General features: G+C 36.7%; 1 protein-coding gene across 1 annotated transcript in view; it reads left to right on the plus strand.

The window, feature by feature from the left end:
* LOC136833478 (ubiquitin carboxyl-terminal hydrolase 9X-like) overlaps positions 1–20,809 on the plus strand; it is a 525,953-nt gene extending 505,144 nt beyond the window's left edge. The window contains 2 exon segments of the mRNA XM_067095694.1: positions 7,413–7,678; positions 20,244–20,809. Of these exon segments, the coding sequence (XP_066951795.1) occupies positions 7,413–7,678; positions 20,244–20,568 (591 nt within the window). The 3' untranslated portion in view covers positions 20,569–20,809.
* Positions 20,810–21,842: the final 1,033 nt, after the last annotated feature.

Consider the following 21,842-nt stretch of genomic DNA (forward strand, 5'->3'; position numbering starts at 1 on the left):
CATGGTGTGATAGAAAATGTCATAAAAAGAGCTGCGTGTTCCAAATGAACCAAAGAACTTTCATGGTGGAGGTGGGTTAATGCCTAAGCTGAGTACAATTTCCCCGCTCTCGACTGGTAAATAAAGTACACCAGGCTCAGGATTAACTTATACCCCTCTTGATAGCTCAGTGGTAATGTCGACTGGAGTTGCTGGATGCGTATCTGTGTCGCGGGATCGAGACTTGGCAGTGCCTGTCCATTTATCACTTATAAATTCCCCTTCGGTGATAATTCCCCATCGGGGATATTCCAGAGGCAGTGTGGATTTGACATTAAACAACATTTGTAGCTTCATGAGTGTATATAAATCATGGTGTGATAAAAAATATCATAAAAAGAGCAGTGTTCCAAAAGTACCAAAGAACTTTCATGGTGGAGGTGGGTTAATGCTGAAGCTGAGTACAATTTTCCCACTCTCAACGGGTAAATAAAGTACACCAGACTCAGGATTAACTTATACCTCTCGTGATAGCTCATTGGTAACGTCAACTGGAGTTGCTGGATGCGTATCTGTGTTGTGAGATCAAGACTCGGCAGTGTGCATCCATTTATCACTTATAAATTCCCCTTCGGTGATGATTCCCCATCGGGGATATTCTCGAGACAGTGTGGATTTGATATTAAGCGACATTTGTAGCTTCATGATTATATATATATATATATATATATATATATATATATATATATATATATATATATATATATATATATATATATATATATTATTCTGTTAAAATACTGTTCCATCTAATAAAAGGAGCCCATAAAAATGCCAAAAGGTATAAAATTAATGCTCTATAATTTGGAGAACAACTGTCTCCCTCAACAGACAGGTAATGAATGAAATAAGAGTTACAGAAAAAGTGGTATTTATGCCAAGAGTTTCATAGGTCAGCTGTTATGTCACTAGTTGACAGCTTCTTAATCACTGGTTGGAGGAAGATTTCATCTAAAATATCATCATATCAGCCATAAAAATAATTAGAGAAGCCTCATGTAATAATTTTGTGATTTATAGTGACTCCACAGAAGTGCTATAGAAGCCATTCAAAGCTACAATAAAAAAAATATTGTACAACATATAAAGTTTTCACTCCATAAATTGTATATTAATGGAAAAATTATTGAAATATGTTGGATCCCTGCCCATATAGGGATTAAGGGAAATGAAGAGGCTGATAAAGCAGTTAAGGAAGCAGTCCACATGACAAGAGCAAATGTAGACATTCCTATTGGTGATTATACAAGATATATAAAAACAGTTATTGTGAGTAAATGGCAAAATATATGGAATGAAGAACCTGAAAATAACAAATTAAAACACATAAAATCCAGTGTTGGAAAATGGAGTTCGTCATATCAGAGAGAGACACACACACAAGTAATTCTGACGCGTCTTCGAATAGGCCATACTCGTTTGACACATGGACACTTAACCCTTAAACGCCGACTGGATGTATCGTACGTCGACTAAAATTGTCTGTCGGGTGCCGAGTGGACATACGATACGTCAACTACAAAAAGTTTTTTTAAATATTCGCAGAAAAATAGTTATAGGCCTAGTTTGCGAAAGATTTTAAATCACACGCCTTGAGGGATGCTGGGAGTTCACGGATCACGCTGTTGTTTTGTTTACAAGTGTTACCCAGCCGCACATGCGCGAATTTCTTTCTTCTCGCACTACAGAGCATCAGCCACACATTGTCGGAGAGCAATTTCTTGATGCATTCGTGTTTTGCAGAAATTTTGCGAGTGTTAGCGTATTTTTGACGCAACAGGACATTTGCAGAGATGTCCCAATATCGTCAGTACCGAACCAGGGACCACATCCTGTGCCTTTTACAACCCCTAGGAAGCATCAGGGTGTCCTGAGGGGCATTTGTAAGCATTTGGGAGGTCTCCAACAAAAGGACATTGATGAGTACTTGTTGGAGCTCGATCAAGAGCAGGTGGAAAGTCCTCATTTTGATGGCTGTTGGTCATCTAGTGACGAGGACATCACGCCCGATGTCAGCGATGACGAGTATTTGCCCCCAATGTCTGTACAGGAGCCACAGCAGGAAAGTGAACTGGAGTTCAGTGGTTTCAGTGCGTATGAGGGAGAGTCTGAGGAGGAGGAGGAGACACCGATTGTGACTGGTGGGGACGAGACAGAAAGTGATGGTGAAAGTGAGGGAGATGGGCCAATGGGGAAGGTGGGAGTGTGAAGTCGTGCCCGTGCACGGGCCTGTAAAGGTCGCAACGTCGCGGCAGCTTAGGTGAAGGCCATTCGTCCGAAAGTGATGAGGGGTGGTTGGAGGACCCCACCCCACCTAACATGCACCCATTCACGGCAGTACCTGGACTGACCGTCCCTGTGCCTCTCACTGAACTGGGGTTCATTCAGCTCTTCCTGACGCGGGAATTGCTGGAATACCTCGTTGCAGAGACGGCGGATTACGCTCGGTACTGCCGTGAGGAACTGCAGACGACGTTGTCGTATCGCTGGTGGGACTGCAATCTCACGGACATGGCCCATTATTTGGGGCTCCACATTTTCTTTGGAATGATTCCTGCTGCCGACGTCAGGCAATATTGGAGGCGGAATTTTTTTTAAGTACGCCCAATGTGCCCGGTATTATGCCCCGTGATAGTTTCTTGGCATTGGACAGGTATTTCAACTCCTTCAACCAAAGGGCCATACCCCGGAATAACCCCGACCGCCTCATCTTAGCCCACCCAGTGTTGGACTACATTCGTGAACGGTGCCAGTTTCTTGTGGTTCCTTCCAAAAACCTTTCTTTGGATGAGGGGATGATGCCATACAAAGGGCGTCTAAGTATAAAAGTGTACAACCCCAAGAAGCCAGAGAAATATGGTGTGAAGTTATTTTTTATTACGGAATCCAACACTGGATACGTCGTGGACTTCTCTGTGTATTCCGGGGTCTTTTCCACGCTGCGTGACACTGTCTTCGGTCTTTTGGATCGTTTCCGTAACCAGTGATACCACTTGTTTATGGATAATTATTATAACTCGGTATCCCTGGCCCAGGAACTGTATGAAGCAGGTGTGCACGTCAGTGGTACCCTTTGGTTGGTGCGTGGGGCCCTGAATGTCCTCAAGAGGTTTGCTAGCCACCTGCAACATCTGGCAAGAGGAGAGACAGAGTGGTGGCGGAAGGGAGATGTCTTCGTCATCTGTTGGAAGGGGGTCCGACTCGTGCCCATGATTACGACGAGTCATGAGCCCACCCATGAAGAGGTCGTTCAGCGGAAGAGGACACGTCGGCAGGGCCGAGTTACGTATGAGGAGTTTCGTGTCCAGCGGCCTGCCATCATCGGGCACTACAATAGGCACATGGGAGGAGTTGATCTCTTTGATCAACTCATCCAGTATTATCCCTTTGCCAGGAGAACCAGGAGGTGGACACAGAAGCTCCTCAAATACCTCCTTCAGTTGGCCCTCCAGAATGCCTACATCCTCTACTGTGGGTACAATTCGGACACCTGGAGGTTGTCCCACATCCAGTTTCTCGAGGTGGCCAGGAATGCCCTCATAAACTTTAATCCTGAAGAGTGGCCTTCCAACACCGCCCCCCTGCCCCGAGCTCCAGATCTGCCCCGAGAGGATAGGGCAGATGTCGCTAGGAGGGCCAACCTCCGTCGTCCTGCTCCTGCCGACGCCGCCCCTTCTGCCGCCGCCCTTGATGATGCCGCCTCCTTTGATGATGCCGCCGCCCTTGCTGTCCCTGTCCCTGCTGCCGCCCTCCCTCACATTCCAATGTCCCGTCAGGTAGTGGACCCTGTGTGTCGGCTGCAGGCAGGGGATCACACACTGGAGCTCCTAGAAGGGCATAAGTAGAAACGGTGCCGGGCGTGCCACATGAATGGCAGAAGAAGAGACACCCGGTACGTCTGTTGCACCTGCAAGGTAGCACTTTGCAGGTTCGGGGAGTGTGACCGCAAGTACCACACTGCGGTCATATATTGGAGTGCGCCTACCTGAGGGACACTGGAGGGCGCAGCAGACCGCCGAAGGGCGGCCCATCTGCAGTAAGGGCGCGCGTCTCCCTCCACCTGTACCTCGTCATGTTGAGAGGAAAAAAATGCAAGACTCTTCAATGGAGGAGGGAGAAAACTAGAATAGAACGAAGAGTCAGGATTACAAGTGAGTATGCTGCATTGATTTTATATTTAGTTTTATATTTATTAAAAGTTTTTATATATGTATTTATTGGTGTTTTGTATATTTCGTTTTATGCAAAAAAAAAAGGTTTTTCACCTGCATTATGCATTTGTACCAAAGTAAAAAAAAGATATATTATATATATGGGTATATATAAATGTGATATTATATATATGGGTATATATGAATGTGTATGTATGTATATATATATATATATATATATATATATATATATATATATATATATATATATATATATATATATATATATATCTTCTTCTTCTTCTTTTAACATGCTTTTTCCCATTTTTGTATGGGGTAAGCATGATGCCTTCTTTTGAAGGACTTTTGATTTGGCTTTGGGGTAGACCTGTAGTCTCGATCGGCTGCCCTGCCTGACATCGCTTAGACCCCAGTAGCGTATGTTTCATGTATCATACCCGATCCAATGCCCTTTCTTCCCAGCAGCGAGAAGTTGTTGCGCGGTAGGCGAGAGTTCGAGATGTTTGTGTGAGATGTTTGTTATGTTTTTTAGAAGGTGTTATAGTGGCTTTGTTTTGTATGTGTATTTAGTCTGTAACACCCATTTGCTTTTAAGCAAACCTATCCGTTGATTACATATATAATCCCGGGATGTCTATATATATATATATATATATATATATATATATATATATATATAAAGTGTCTGCCTCTATATATATATATATGATCAGTCGGTTATATATATATATATATATATATATATATATATATATATATATATATGAACCATATATATATATATATATATATATATAGATATATATATATATATATATATATATATATATATATATATATATATGCTGCTATATATATATATATAACCGATATATATATATATATATATATATATATATATATATATATATATATATATATATATATATATATATATATATATATATATATATATATATATATATATATATATATATATATATATATATATATATATATATATATATATATATATATATATATATATATATATATATATATATATATATATATATATATGATATATATTTATATATATATAATATAATATATTTGTATATATATATATATATATATTTGGTATTTTTTGGTAAGCAAAAAATCTAACATTCTAGTGATATTCAATCATTTACCTTCATTTTGCAATAAATGGGAAGTTTCTAGCACAATATTTCAATTTATGGAGAATTTTTGAAAAAAAATATTTTTCCTTCCCTCCATTTACCTTCATTTTGCAACAAATGGGAAGTTTCTAGTAACTCTGCTGAAAATCTCGGAATTTCTTTAGTCACTTTGTCATAATTTTCGCTCCGTTTTCTATTAGGCGTTATGTAAAGTGTTATACATGTAAATGTGCACAATTTCATGTAGAATGCAACAAAAAATAACTCATGGTTGTAGCTTTTATCAGTTTTGAAATATTTTCACATAAATCACGGTGCCAAAATTTAAACCTATGGTCAAATTTGACTCGACCGAAATGGTCGAAAAATGCAATTGTAAGCTAAAACTCTTACATTCTAGTAACATTCAATCATTTACCTTCATTTTGCAACAAATGGAGAGTCTCTAGCACAATGTTTCGATTTATGGGGAATTTTTGAAAAAAAACTTTTTCCTTCCCTCCGTGCGCGGTAACTCAGCTGAAAATCTCAGAATTTCATTAGTCACCTTGTCGTAATTTTCGCACCGTTTTCTATCAGGCCTTACATAAAGTGTTAAACATGAAAATGTGTGCAATTTCATGTAGAATTCAACAAAAAATAACTCATGGTTGTAGCTTTTATCAGGTTTGAAATATTTTCATATAAATCACGATAAGTGCCAAAATTTAAACCTGCGGTCAACTTTGACTCGACTGAAATGGTCGAAAAATGCAATTGTAAGCTAAAACTCTTACATTCTAGTAACGTTCAATCATTTACCTTCATTTTGCAACAAACGGGAAGTCTCTAGCACAATATTTCGATTTATGGTGAATTTTTGAAAAAAACTTTTTCCTTCCCTCTGCGCGCGGTAAATCTGCTGAAAATCTCAGAATTTTTTTAGTCACCTTGTCATAATTTTCACACTGTTTTCTAGTAGGCCTTACATAAAGTGTTATACATGAAAATGTGTGCAATTTAAATTGTGGGAGAAGGTTGAGTGCTATGGGAGAGGAGGGCCAGTAAGGCTGTTTACAGATAAGTTCACTCAGAGAAAGGGTTGTTTTGAAAGGTGAGTTGCAAAAGGAGTTTCCCCTGGCTGGGAATGCAGTATGGGATGGGTGGGGAGGGGTAGGCAGGAGTTTGACTTCGTTAGAGATTTTATCTGTTTATGCTTTGTACCTTAATGCTTTTCCACATTTTACTAAAGGATATTACAGTACTGTACTGTAACTTTTGTACATTTTATTAAAGGATATACAGTACTGTACTCTAACTTGTAATGAAAGAATCAAGGAGAACCCCCCAAAAAGAGAGAGAGAGAGAGAAAGCAACTCATACTGTATATGCTAAAACTCGTAACTCATGCACACACACACACACCTTCCTTTTTATTTTTATTTTATGTTATTCTCATATTAATTTTATGGTATTTTCTCATTTTATTTTTGTGTTTTTTCATAATATCCACTGCATAAAAGATGAAAAAAATAAAAGTTACAACCCAAAAGAGCCAATATATATTCCTTCCCTTCAGTTGAGGGAGGGGGAGATGAGTTACAAATAGCTTGTTGTGTTGCTAACATCTATGACAAAATTCATGGTGAATTTAGCATTAGTATTTAAATTTTATAAAATAATAGTTTATTGTATGAACATTATATTTGAGATGAAATATCAACAATAGTAAAATATTCTTTTGTGTACTATTATGAAATGTTTGGTAATCATATTTTAGTCAAGTAAAAGAAAAATAAAGCTAAATGGTGACATCTGGAAAGCTGTATGAATGATGCCAAATTAAATGGTATCATCAGACAAACTTTTCAAGCTCTGCGAAGGTGAAGTTTCATTAAGCACATTTAATCATTTGAACCTAAAATTCCAGTTGTAGGAGCAATGTTCCATTTTCTTGGAGTAATACCATTCTTAATTTGATTTTTATTGTATTTTGTAAAGATTTTTAAATTCAGTATGGAGATGTTGAATGTTCATTTTTTTGTTGTCTTTTCAATAGCAACAGCAACAGTCTCCTGCACCTTCACAGCCACAACCACCACCTCAACAGATACAACAAATTCAGCAGCAGCAACAACAACAACAACAACAACAACAACAACAACAGCAGCAACAGCAGCAGCAGCAGCAGCAGCAGCAGCAGCAGCAGCAGCAGCAGCAGCAGCAGCAGCAGCAGCAAAAGTTACCTACCTCAGGACCCCAGCCTTCTAGCTCACAAGTAAATTGTTCACAGAAGGGTTCTCCAAATAATAGTCAGAGTACATGGTAAGATGGTTTAAAGAGTTATTATGCATGTTTTCAGTCTCTATGTTCTATGTGATGATCTTTTATCTGGTTTTATTGTTTACAACAGTATAATTGAAAAATCCTTTATGGTATGTTTAGGGGCATGGAACTGCCTTAGGCCTCATTGTAAAGTAGGTGACCACTGCTACCGTATCATTGAAGGGATTTGCTTCAAATTTTTACTAGTTATTAAATAACTAATACTGAAACTACATGCATTAGGAAATAAAAATATTTAACCTCCAAGTTTATAAATTTTGCAGTTGAAAAAAAAATTACGTAATATAAAAAAATTTATATAAAAAAAGTTATTCTGAAAAATAGTTTTCCTTATGCTAAACTTTCATGTGCTGTGAAAGTTTCATTGAATTTGGTTCAGTCCTCTTCGAGGTATGGCCCTTTACTTTTTAAAAAAAGTTTTGAGAAAATGGCAAAAGGAAAAAATTATTGCTTGTTTTTAATAACTGAAAATATGATAGTTAGAAAGCTGATTTTTACAGTAAAAGTATTTCTACATACTATGAGATACATCCCCTAAAATTAACAAAATAACTGGATGAAAAGAAATGTGTTCCCGGTTTGGGTTCCTCATGGTTGTGATTACATTCATGACATATCTCCAATGGAGACTCTTGCCTTTTGCTCTGATTTCTTGTCTTTTCAATTCTCATAGTGCATATAGTTTTTATATATTTCTCTTATAATATATCCCCTTTTTTACTCCTCCTATGACAGAAAAATTTGTACTCAGAAATGCACTAAAAAGCCAGGCGTGGCATGACTCATGAAGTACACTGTGGCACTACATGAAATGTTGCTATATACTTACATATATTTTTTTTTCTGAATAGATTCCCTGTATAGATATCCTGAGGAAATAAAACAATATCCATTCTGTTTTTACCATTTGCCAAAATAATAATAAATTAACTTGTAAATGATTTCACTCACAATAAATGAATGGTGATGAGGAAGATTGCTATACATTTGCATGTCTTTATATTTGTATATAGCATGTTGATTTACATGATGGTTATTTTGCTGTAAAAAAAGTCAAGAAATATAAAAACAAGAAATACAAAACTCTAATAATAAGTCAAGAAATACAAAACATGATATGTAAATTGTTTGGTGCAGTATATCTGTGGTGCCACTCTCATGAGCCCCCAGAGGAACGGGACATCTTGAGTGTATTACTCTTGATCTCACATTTTCCTTGATGCTATCATGAGTCGAGAACAGCCGAAGCTAGGTAAGCATAGGGTACTCCATATATGAAAGAGTAGGGTTGTATGTTAGGAAAAATACAAATTTCTTTTAATTTGGCATATTTTAGTGGGTAACACAAGTATACCAATCATTTCAAACTAAACTGAATTAGAACATTTTTTATACCGTGACAATTTGACCCTCACAGTGCCAGACAAGCGAACAAAATTATCAGTAAACCTAGCTAAAAAAATATTTTTGAGCAATAACAATTCAGGATATATTTATTTAGACATAAAACAGTCCAAAACGGTAAATAAATAAATTTTCATTTCTTGAAATTCAAAGATTGGCACGCCCTTTGCATATGCTATTACGGGCAGTCCCCCGGTTATCGGTGGGGGTTCCATTTCTGACAGCATGACGATAACCGAAAATTGCCGACAACTGAAAATCAGCGATAATAGCGCTGAGCCCCTGTTATCAGCGCTGGTATCCGGTTATTGGCGCCAATAACCAGGGATCAGCACTGATAACCGGGGATCAACACCAATAACCGTAGATTAGCGCCAATAACCGGGAATCAGTGTCGAAAATCTGGTTATCGTTGTCGCTAGACAAGGGCTGTAAAACCAGATCGCCAATAACCAGGGACTGCCTGTATAGTGTAATCTGTGTAATCTTCATATGTTGGACAGAACTGGACACCAAAGCCTAAGAAAATATATTCTCTCTCATCCCCCATTATGTTTAGTGGTACTGAGATAGTGGAGGAAAGATTTCAGAATCAGAATTCAAACATTAATTTTTTGATAGGATTTTGGATGTTGTAAAATAATTGATAAAGATAACTTGAAAATAACTTTTCAAGATTACTTAAAGTATGATTAGAGTAATTTTTACTAGAGTTACTGTTTGTTTTTATTGATATACTGTTTCGTTAAAAGATTAATTTTCTAAATATCAGATGGGGTTATGAACCCTCATTACATGTTACTTTTAATTACTTTAGAAATGCAAAGAAACTCCTTACTCTCATTTACCTTCTTTTTTCCCGTTGTGTACATTATTCATTTATGTATTGTAGTTTGAACTTTGGTTACATATCCAGTGCCTTGGAACATTCTTAACATAAGTTTTGGTATCGATAATATTATCCTAAGATTTCTGTTGCTTGCTGTTATATGTTAATACGATGCTGGAAATGATAATCATGTTCACTTGTCCAGTCTTGAGAATGTGTGTGTTTGTGCATGCTGTATGAAATATGATACAGAATGCTCGGAACAGATATAGTGCCCACAAAGTAGTGGGAAGTTTGGAAAACCATGAAAAAAGTGCATAGACCAGTAGGGAATTTATGTAGAAGTGAACCAAATCAAAGCCAGTGAAGTTGATTCATTTCATATACAATCCTCTAAAGAGAAAATGTGACTTTTGATATTGATGATGATTACCACATAGACGCAATAAATAGGAAGTGTACAAACTGTACAACACTACTTGGAAGAATGTCAAATCAAGCACTGGTTCTGTTTTTGTAAGAAGATAGTGGGGAGCAGTTCAAAAATAATAGTTTGACATTGCATAAAACAAACTACTACTACTACTACTACTACTACTACTACTACTACTACTACTACTACTTGACTTGAAATACAAGCTTCCAAAGAATTTGCAGAGACTGATGAAAGAATAGGGAATGATTGCAGTATAAATAATGACACTTGCATACATTTCAGTGCAGAATGAAGTGATTACAAGGACTGGTGACAGTTTGGGCACTGTAGGCTGTTGGTAGGCATTGCATTTATATCAACATACTCCCAATTATGAAAACTGTAATTTAATCTGTGATTGTAACAAATGTGATGTAATCCCTTATCAGTCTGCAATTCTGCATTAACAGTAAGGGAGGGATAATTAATTTTTGGTTTTGGTTGATGAGGTCAAGTTGAAACCACATTTTGGATGTCTAGTGGATACAGTTATTAGCAGTTATGATTATAATTTATAGGGAAATTATTCTTTGTCATAGTATAAGAAGCAGTGTAGTGTTAGTCTCCATATAGTTACCCAAGGTAAATTGTGAGAACTTGGATTACTGGTTATAACTTGTGACATAAAAGTAAACTTGTAAAAGTTTTGGAAAAAATGGAAGTTATTAAACAAGTATAGAACACATGAAATGTACATATAAAGGTTATTAGCAGCATTAACAAAAAATTGGATTTGCGAGGCACTGTAAACTAAATAAACAGGATAACAGATTAAACAGAATCCCCCTCTTTCCAGAAAAGCCAAAGTGCATTACTGTACAGCTGAATAAAGAACAATTTATTTGGCACTAGAAAAAATGGAGGTATTTAAAGGGTACTGAATATTGAAAAGAAAACCGATTACAGTCGCTATGCGACTTAGGGAACGAGTTATGTTTCAGATGGCCATTCATATCTTAATTGTTAGTAAGTTGGATTTTAATATGTAGTGAATAATTTTTGTTGATGTTCACATGCCCAAGTTAACTCTGGAGTCATAGATTATGCTATTTCCACTGTATTTTTAAATTGTGTAGTATTATAAAGAATTATTTTGGATGCTAGAAGGTAAAAAAGAAGATAAAATTAGATTTATGCAACATTAAAAATTTAGTATTTTTCCCATGCTTTGAAAGTTAAGAACTTGGAGAGAATTTTGCAGGAGCAGCGTCTGACATTGGAAATTCACAAAGTAAACAATGCACGCTGCCATCTATTGACAAAAATACATAGTAAACATTTTCTATGGGGAGAGGACATATAGAAAATGGGAATTCATCAAAGAATGAATTAAATCAAGAAGATAGAAATATGTAGGAATATTTTATGAGATGAATGAGTATTCTCATGATTGTAAGAATACATGGTAGTTAATCACAAGAATACTCAGGATAATCAGAGAAGGGGTTAAAGGATTAGGTTCTTCTTCCTTGTGCTATTCGGTTGTTAGTAAAAATTCTTACGAGCAGAATAGGTGCGTAGAGCAAAATTTTGAACTTGTGATCCTGTCTGTTTGTATTTCTGAATGTTCGTGAGCAGGTTGGTGACTGTACTTCTATTATAATTAGCCCAGTTTCATGAGCAAGAAGTTACAGACACCTGTCATTTATTTAACTGACGAAAATTGGCAGTCAACCAATAGCTTTGTCTATATACAGTTGTCTGATTTAACTGACTAGTAAATCAGCAGCGCCCCATTTTATGGACTTCAGTTTTGCAGGCAGATCATCCCAAAGGCATTTTCTACCATTTTGAATGGTGGTTAATGTTGAAGAATTATTTCAAATATGCTCTCTGGTGTATTTGACAAGGTTTTGCTCTTTTGCTGCAACTAGTGCAAAGTTTCCCTGTTTTCCACTGGCTAGGGTGGTTATGGTATTTTTGGGCTATATGATGTCTGTTTAATGAGATAGTGTCCATTCAGTTTTCTGCTAATTTTAGGTTTTGCAGATGTTTTTATGACAGTAAAATAATGTGTTTTAAGCATATCTTAGTTTAACCAGACCAGTGAGCTGATAACCAGCTCTCCTAGGGTTGGCCCGAAGGATTAGATTTATTTTACATGGCTAAGAACCAATTAAGTATATCTTAGTTTAACCAGACCACTGAGCTGATTGGTTACCTAGCAACAGGACCCACAGCTTATTGTGGAATCCGAACCATATTATAGCAAGAAATGAATTTCTGTCACCAGAAATAAATTCCTCTTATTCTTTATTGGCCATGTTTTGAGGCATCAGTGTCTTTTTCTTTCCCTTAATCCCATTTTAGCTTTGCATCTAGCCTCTTGTGTATACAGACCAATTCCATTTGGTTTTTGTTAATGTTAATTATTTTCCTTTTGTGTAGTAGTCATTATTTTATGTAAAAAGTAACTTCTTGTTCTTCATATTTTAGTATTGTGTTTGGTATATATTTTGTTCTTTTCCTTTTCAATTCTCAGTGTGGTACCCTTATAAATGTGTACCCTATATGCATAATGTTTGATACCTAAAATATTTGCATTTTGCTACCTACCAGAGGAGTTTTGCCTTGGAGAAAAATTCTCTGGAGAAAGTAGAATTGCTGATGTGTGTGCATAATATTCATGAGGGTGCATACCCATAGTCTTTGGCTGTCAGTCCAGCTGTGATTGCCTTTGTCTGTGCTCCAAGATCATGATGATGATGATCATCATCATCACATTGATTGACCCAGGCTACGGTGCAGTTTGAAGTATTCATGCTGAGCATCATGCTAGGGGACACATCCACAGCATAAGCACAGACTCACAACAGTACCAGGACTGCATTAGCAGACCGAAGTGTCTCAACTTTAGAGTTATGCTACAATCAAACCCAAGATGTTAGTAGCCATGGAAGGCAATCAGAGCTGTTCTTTCAGCCAAAGCCACTGAATGGTGACTGATCTCAAGACCTTCTAACAAAGTAGCAGGCCTTCAGTGTAATACTTACTGACAGTCAGAGTATGGCCTTTGTTTCAGCAGTCAACCCACTTCCTGTCACTTGCACCACTGTTAATAAAAAATACACCTCGCATGGATCCAAACACAAGTGGAACCCCTGAAGAGGACCTATAGGACATAGTCTCCCTGCTTGAAATCAGAGAAACATCTGTAACCCTAAAGAAACAACCCTCAACATGTTGAACACTTCAGTCAAGAGGGCCAGATTAGTAGATCTTTAGAATATCCATACCATGAACATCACTTGTGATAACATTTTAGAGGCCTCTTGGCCTGGCAAGATGAAGCCTTCTTCTTTGGTACCCTGAACTGGATATGTTGGATCTTCACCTTGGAGAAGCAACATCAGCTGGAGAAGTTGGTCCTAGCACCATATTTGAAAGCTCAGGACTTTTTTTCCTCTTTTCTTTCTTTCTTTCTTTTTTTCTCCATAGGCCAACATCACTGCAGACATATGTTGACCCCTGGGAATGGATGGTGGGAAAGGTATCCAGTAAAAACTAAGAAACCCAGGATTTTTCCCTATCTTTTCTTACCCAGCCTTGGGGTTGATGAAGGTCTACAAGATAGTCACCATATATCTTTGATCTCTTGTGCTTTTGAAACAGGCAATACCAAATGGTTCCCAATTGTGTGCATGGCTATGAAAAATTGACTCCAATTTAGGTGTAATTTGAACTCATCTGGTGATTCCAAGTTGTAGGATGTTGCTCAAAGACCAATCATTAGGTGGCCTTATTTGGACAAGCATCATCCCTTTATCTTCACATGATTCGCAGCATATGGGTTGACATTATTCTGAAAAAGTATGATTTGGTTCCACTTCAGACTAAAGGATCTTCACAAACCTGTACCCTTTTTAAGAGCAATTACTGGAGAGCTCCTGGATTTGGCATTCACAAGGTTTGCCTTCAAACCCCAAATCTGGACAGCAGGACACGGGAGCAAGAGGGATTACCAGCTACCAGTTCAGTCCAGTAATACCAAAAGACCCTAGGAATTCCAGGAAGGTTTTATCTTTCAGCCTCTTCAAGAACAACCATGTGAAGATGACAGCAACAGTATTTTTTTGGACTGGAATGGGCAGCTGCTTAAACTTGAAAGGTTTTTGGAAGGTGGGGATGGTTATTCCTTGTGAACTCTTGTTTTGCCAGATGGGGTTCTTATCAAGAAATACTGAAGGATTTGGCAGCGGATGAGAAACGGGTTTTGGTTGATGGAGGTTATCACAGAGAGTTATTGCCTTCTATTTTTTAGAACATACTACTCCTTGCTTCTAGTTTAGTTGGCTTTGAAAATAACAAGCCTTAAACAGTTGATGTCAGTGTTAGTAAAGCTGGCAGGTGAGGTGGTTTTGGACTCTCTCAGGTCCTGTACATTTGCTTGTTTGTTTTGATGTACTTCCCAAGGCAAAAGAGGGTAGGAACCCATCTGCAAGCTCATCCCTCTTGACCAATATATTCAAAAAGCCCCTTAGTTCATCACTCCAAATGGAAAAGGGGCTTCATAACATCCCTATAACTGAAGGACACTTGCTTCAACATTATGGTCCATCCAGTTTCCAAGAAATTACATTGCCTATCAATCAAGGTCTTCCAATTCAACCCCATAGGGGGTAGTGCTCTCAGTGCACTTCATATGGTGCATCATAGGTGTTGTTAAAGGGTGTTTACAACATCTCTTTGGCCCCTAACTGCACCCATTTTCTAGCCTTTCAACTTTCCCTCCATATCAGTTTTCATTTTTCAGTGCTGTCTTAGTATATATTTTTTTTTGTTCTTAAGGGGAGTGCACCCTTTGATTTTTGATGAATATTTCTGAAATAAAAAAAATGGTCAAATGGCCGTAAAACATTAGCAACACCTTTGTTATCGCGTGACCAAAACATTTTTTCGAAATATTAAAATTAATGGGGTTTTGGGCCTCCGCCCCCAACATGGTGAGGTAGGGCTGATGTGTGTCTCTTAATGACTATTGTAATTTTTTCTTTTATTCTCCTAATTTATTAATTATTTTGATTTTTATATCACCTTATCTCCTACATCTGGCAGCGTGTGGCAACAACAATAGCATTTGCTTGGTCTAAGAGAGGGTGCCGACTGCCAAGACAAAGCAGAGTCAGTTGCTCCCAAACGTTGAAAGTGGGTGGTGGCAAACTTTTTACTCTGAGCAATTTTTTCGCTATTTGCGGTGTTTTTGCCCTTTTTTTTTCCACATCCATTAACTCTAAATACAATCTATATACTTTCACCTTCACAAATATGCTCACAGTTGATGAAATGAATAAAAGATGATGAAAAGGGAGTATATGATGACAAATTCATTATATCTAGATCTCAGTTACATAAAATAGTGTTGGGTATTAGATGCAAGGTTAGGAAATTGCAGGGGTAAAGTTTAGGTTGAAGTCTCTGCCAATAGATGGGATACTGATATTTCAGTGAAGTGCCAATTGTGTAGGTTTATGGTTAGTGCCCCAGCAAAGCGAATTAGCAGTGGAAAATCTCAGCACCATCAATTGAGTGAGATAAATATTGAGGAAATTGAACACAACTTCGGCTATGGGAAGTTCAACTTACTAACACATCCGTTTGTCACAAGTGAAAGTATAGAAGTAGTTCTTCATTCGAGAGACAAAAAGGCTTGAAAATCAAACTCCAAAGACTAAAAAGACCAAACAAGTGAAAAAACGACTGAAAATGAGTCAAGAATATCAGCCTGGTAGCTACTAAACTTTTAGTTTCTTAGTTTCAAACCAGGCAATGAGTCAGGTGGTACTTGATGATACCCTCGCCTCGAGCGAATAATACCCCTTTTTATAAAGGGGGAGGGGGTGACCTGGAGCTGAAAATCAACCAAAATAATGCTCTAAGATAAGCTTTTTCCACGAGTGCCAAAAAAAAAAAAAAAACTTGCTGACCTTTACGGTTGTTTTTCTCAGTTTTCACTTTTTTGCACTTCAAACGCTAACTACTTTTTTTATTTTTAGGCCAATTTTAAAGTTAAATATACCATTGGAAAGAGGAAAGAAAGACTAATATTTTTTGGGGCTAGGTTTTTTCTTAGGTTGACGAGGAACCCGTGATAATCAAATTATACAAATTTTTGGGGAAAATCCCCCCTCGCCCCCATCCAAAAAAAAAGGAAAATAGAAAAACTCTTCCCATGAGTTTTTCCTACTATGGTATACTTTCTGTGTATGAAGCCGCATTGCAATAGCTCTAAAAGTGAAGGAGGAGAAAAATTTTTTATTTTTATAATTTTTTTTTTTTTTTTAATAAAATCCAAAATAATCATCCGATTACTCAATTTTTTTCTGGAACATCACCTTATATATATGTATAACATATACAAATTTCATAAAAATCGGAGCATTATTTCTATATAAGCGTGCGCTCCCCTTAAGTTATACTGTTTATTGGATCAAATTTATTAATAGTTCTTTTTAGCAGAATTTTATTTATTTATTTATTTTAGTTTTTTTTTATTTTTTTCCTTTTAATCAAATTTATATGTAGTTCTGGTTAGCAGAATTTTATTTTTAATTTTTATAACATACTATAAAAGTGAAAAGCTCACATTTAGTATTCGGCATCAGTGACCCTGGTAGTTGTGACACCAGATAACCCACAATTAATCAATCAATCAATCAGTCTTGCTGTCCAACTTTTTTAACTATTACTCCTAAGTGCAGCTGTTAGGGTTTCTCCCAGTTCCACCATTAGATCCTTCTACTTCATCTATTTTATTTTCTGGATGTCTATATAGATGTTGCTGGTGAACCACTCTCCTTTCATTTTCTTGAGCACTGAATGGCAGTAAGTGCCCCAGTGTTTGGCTTGAAGCATGAGGTCCATAAAATAAAATCTTCCAGTTCACCAGGACTCAGTGAGTAGGTCTGCAGATACTTAATATCTGATTTATGATGGCTTCAATACCAAAAGAATTTCAACAGTATCTTATTGAGTAATCCATTTATGTCAGTGGTTGGATCTCCAGGTAAGCTGGAAAAAATTGGGCTTTGGATCAAGTTCAAAGACAACTTGATTAGGAATGGATTTAGACACTTGTGACAGAAGAAGGAATCAAAGAGATTACTGTTATTGAAGAAAGTGTGTATAGAGTCCAGATCCCACCAACAAGATGTAGCTTTCTCACATAGGTTATGTTATCTCCCTGGAAGAGTTGGTCCTGTTTATGTGGCTCAAGATTTATTCTCTGGTGCTGCAACGCACAGATCCTGGGCAGCAGCAAAAAACCAGGTAGCCTTTTGGTTACATTGAAAGTTGTCTAAAAAGATCTTCATTAGTGGCAAGACTCAGAACCTTGGGTCAGAGTTTCCTCGGGTACCTCCTTCTCAGAAGGTTCTACTTTTCATAGGTACTGAGCAATGGAGATGAAAAGCCCATTGTCTAGACTTTCAACAAACTGCAGAGAAAAGGTTCTTGGTGGACAAGAAAACCATATCAGCTACCTAGAGTTCTTCAAGCCTTTGCTGTTTGTGTAACGGCAAAACAATTGGGATAATGACAGACAGTACAGCCTGAAGGGGCCAGTAAATTCATGGACGATGCCATGTAGTGGAACTGTTTATGACCAGTCTCAAATACAAGACCCCAACGTACTGCTTCTCTTGCACAATCCCAGCATCCTGGAAGATTGTTGCCCTTAAGCACACATCAGAAGGCTGGGGTGTTTGTTTTCCTCCTTTCAGCATAATCTGGATGGTAGTGTGCAAAGTATGGAGCTTTAGAGGTCTGTCAGAGACTAAAGGCACCAATTTGGTGATGGTAGAAATGGTTTTACTGACTCTAAATATCTGTGTGCTGTCACCTCTAGAGCACTTATCAGGTGGAGAAGCTCCTACTTGAACCTCACTTTCACTAGTTCCAGTCATGCAGCAAAATGTCAAGAGGTAAATGCTTTGCAGATGAAGTTTCTCTAAGCCTTGCACATATTTAACCCTCAAACTACCAAGAAACCTGGAACCTTAGATGTAGTTGGTTCAGTGAAGGGGATATTTATTTAGTACCCCTGTTCCTCTTAGCTGATTTTCTCATATTCTTGATGAATTGTGGGAATTCTGAGGTTCAGATATTAAAGGAAAAGGTCTGGTCCAATCAGCTCCTCTATTCCCCCTGCTGATTTTCTTGTTGATTGCATTAAACAAAGCTGTCAGTTTTAATTTTTGGAGGATATAGGTCTGTTTTCTCAAGTCCAGGTAAGCGAGTCTTAAGAAGAAGGTAGAGTCTCTTGAATAGAATCATCCATCTATATTGTCAAGGAACCAGTGACTGTAGAAGAGGTATGTTCAGATTTTTTCTTTCTGTAGGATGTTTCAAAAAAGCAAGTACCAAGAAATAACTATTTTTCATTAGCTGACACAAGTCAGCTCAAGGTACATGGTAATTTAATATATGGTAAAGCAGCCCTGGTTAGGGTGCTTGTCCACAAAGTCAGATCTCTCTAGTATACTTATTTACTATGTAAGCAAAATGTTTACAGACAACTACATAAGAAAAATGTTTACAGACAACATTTGAGAGGCTTCAGCTTAAGGATGAGAAACACAGGTAGCTGGACCTATACCCCCATACTGTATGTTTTAGTAGCAGTGGGACATATTTTACTGCCTTCAGTTGAGGTCCCAGCTCCAGTAGATTCATTTGTTCATCACTCCAGTCCAGTCTCAGTACACATCTTTGTATCTTTCAGGGTGTAGACTCTGTGGTTTACTCCCATGTGTTGTCTTCATTGAGTAAGCAGTGTCAGTCTTTCCAGCATTAACTTATTATTTACTGTTTATTTAAGGATTTCACCATAACAGACTCACCATGACAAGTGTGGGTCCCCCATACTTTTAAAACAGATCGTAGAATTCTCAACCATCTAATTCAAGGAGTTTAGTTACTTGATTCTTCCCACCAAAATTACAATTAGGACATTATGAGGAATGGTTTTCTGAGGAAACAAATGAAATTTTATAAAACATTAATTAGAAACTGGGGTAGGGGGAAGGCTGTCCCTCTAAGTGGCATATGGCTTGCCCTTCAACAACAGTAATTCTATTTAATTTGTAGGCTAAAGCAAGCTGTAATTTACTCTGTCATGCATTTTAAGAAATTTTACCTGCACAGTGGATCACTTCTTAATGGAAAGCCAAGCAAAAACCATGTATATCTAGCAAGAAAGTAAAGAAAATGAAGTTGAAGGCTTACTACTTAAAATGCAAAGTTCCTGCTTCCCAAAACCTGCTGATTTCTCACTGCTAGTTCTCCAGACTGATCAAGCAAGTCAGTTAACTAGTAGAGTCCTCAGGGATCCATGTGCTAGTGGTAAATGAAAAGCTGCAGATTTTCTTTTGTCTGTTGAATAAAGACCGATGTGTCTGGAATTTCATTGACCATAAAATTGAATTGGTGATAATTAATGGTTTTTAAAATTTTATAATTGATGAAAAACTGTATCACAGAAATAGTGGTTGCCATTTCATAAAATTGTATTGATGAAAGTGGGATTTTTAAAATAACCTAACACCCCTGAAGGAGCATCACTAAAACTTGAAAATGATTTTGTGCGAGTGCTACTCGAAGTTACCATCAAAATGTTTACTTGTGTAGAAAGTAGCATAGAAATTGAGAACATTTTGTAAGGTTAGTAGAAAATTAATATTGAAAACTGTATCCTCTTAAATTTTTAAAATGTAATTTTACTAAAGTTACTGAGATAGTTTTATAGTGTGGTGAACTTTCTAATAATTTTTTTTAATATTAGGAATTATTATTTTAATGCACAATAGCAAGTATGAATAATTTTCCCTTTGGGTTTACAGTGACACTGGAGGAGTTGTAACTGTTAGTGGCACTTCTGGAAATGGAGAGAATTCTTCAAGTGCGAATGTAGCCACAACAGTTGCTGTTACACCAACACCAAGTTCAATAGCTGGAGGACCCCCAGGAAGCACCACCACTACAACCACGACTACTAATAGCAACCAAGGAGGAACACAGACTACTACTAGTAGCAGCTCCAGCAGTGGTGGTAGTGCAACTGTTAGTAATCACAGCAGTGCAGGGGGTACAAGCAAAACCAATTCTTCTCCACAGTCAACCCCTACTGCTGTGCCAGTTGTGCAGGATAATTCACAGGAAAATTAATTATTTTTATTTGAAAAATTTAGGATAATACACGTGACATTTAACTAATTGTGAAATGAATTTTCGTAGCATATTTGTGCTATAAAAAAATGGTGATGAAATTTTCAGTGATTGTGGATATCTTGTGGGATGTAAAGATTCTCAGTAACTGGAATACCACCACAAATGCCCCAGTTATGTGTATGTGGAAAAATGAAAATGATTCATAAGATTTTAATCTTTAGGTCTATTTAAATGAAGTCCTTGAATTGAATTTATACATTCATATATATATATATATATATATATATATATATATATATATATATATATATATATATATATATATATATATATATTATATATATATATATATGTATGTATGTATGTATATATGTATGTATGTATATATATATATATATATATATATATATATATATATATATATATATATATATATATATATATATATATATATATATATATATATATATAGATGTGATCATATATAGATATACATTCATACATTCATACATACATACATATACACACTTAAATATTTATATTTTCTCTTCAAAATACCTTTACATTTTCATTTACATGCTTAGTTTGCACAGACACACATTTCTGATATGTATGTATTGTAAATATTGAGCAACAGTGGCGTAAATAACTGCATGCCTGCAAGATGATTGTTCCTTCTGCTCAAAGTATACAGATGTTGGAACTAACTGCAATTTTTTTGACTGGTGATAAATTCCGTGGTGAACTTCATGGATTTTGTGAATAATTGACCTGGGACAACCAAATGTGGAATGAACTGACATGGAACATGCCAGTAAACAAGTGAATTGTGAGGGGTAGGAGACTGTACCTAATTGAAAATGAATGTGTATTTTTGCACCTTGATTTCTGTAGCAAGTGGCTTTTGAAATTTAATGTAAAAAGCTTTTACAATATTAAAACCTCTTACATGTGTTATTCATAATCTTTTTTTTTTTTTACTGAGTAATATCAATTCCAGAAGAGCACTCTTAATATAAAGTGCTTGGATCAGTATTTAAGTTTTGAATGTATGAGTACCTATGGAAAACTCCACAAATCTACTAGTCAAGCATTAAGTAGCAGAAGTTCCTGAACATGCTACCTGTTGAAGCTAGGCTGTAGCAGACAGACAGTCCAACCTACTAACTAACAAGATTGCTAACATGTGTAGCTGTTCAGACATTGCAGTGAATAACCAATTGGTTATTGTGCCACAGGTGGTGAAAAGTATTGTACTAAAACCACTTTCA

The sequence above is a fragment of the Macrobrachium rosenbergii genome, chromosome 51 (assembly GCF_040412425.1).
Source record: "Macrobrachium rosenbergii isolate ZJJX-2024 chromosome 51, ASM4041242v1, whole genome shotgun sequence".
In the NCBI taxonomy this organism is placed as follows: Eukaryota; Metazoa; Arthropoda; class Malacostraca; order Decapoda; family Palaemonidae; genus Macrobrachium; species Macrobrachium rosenbergii.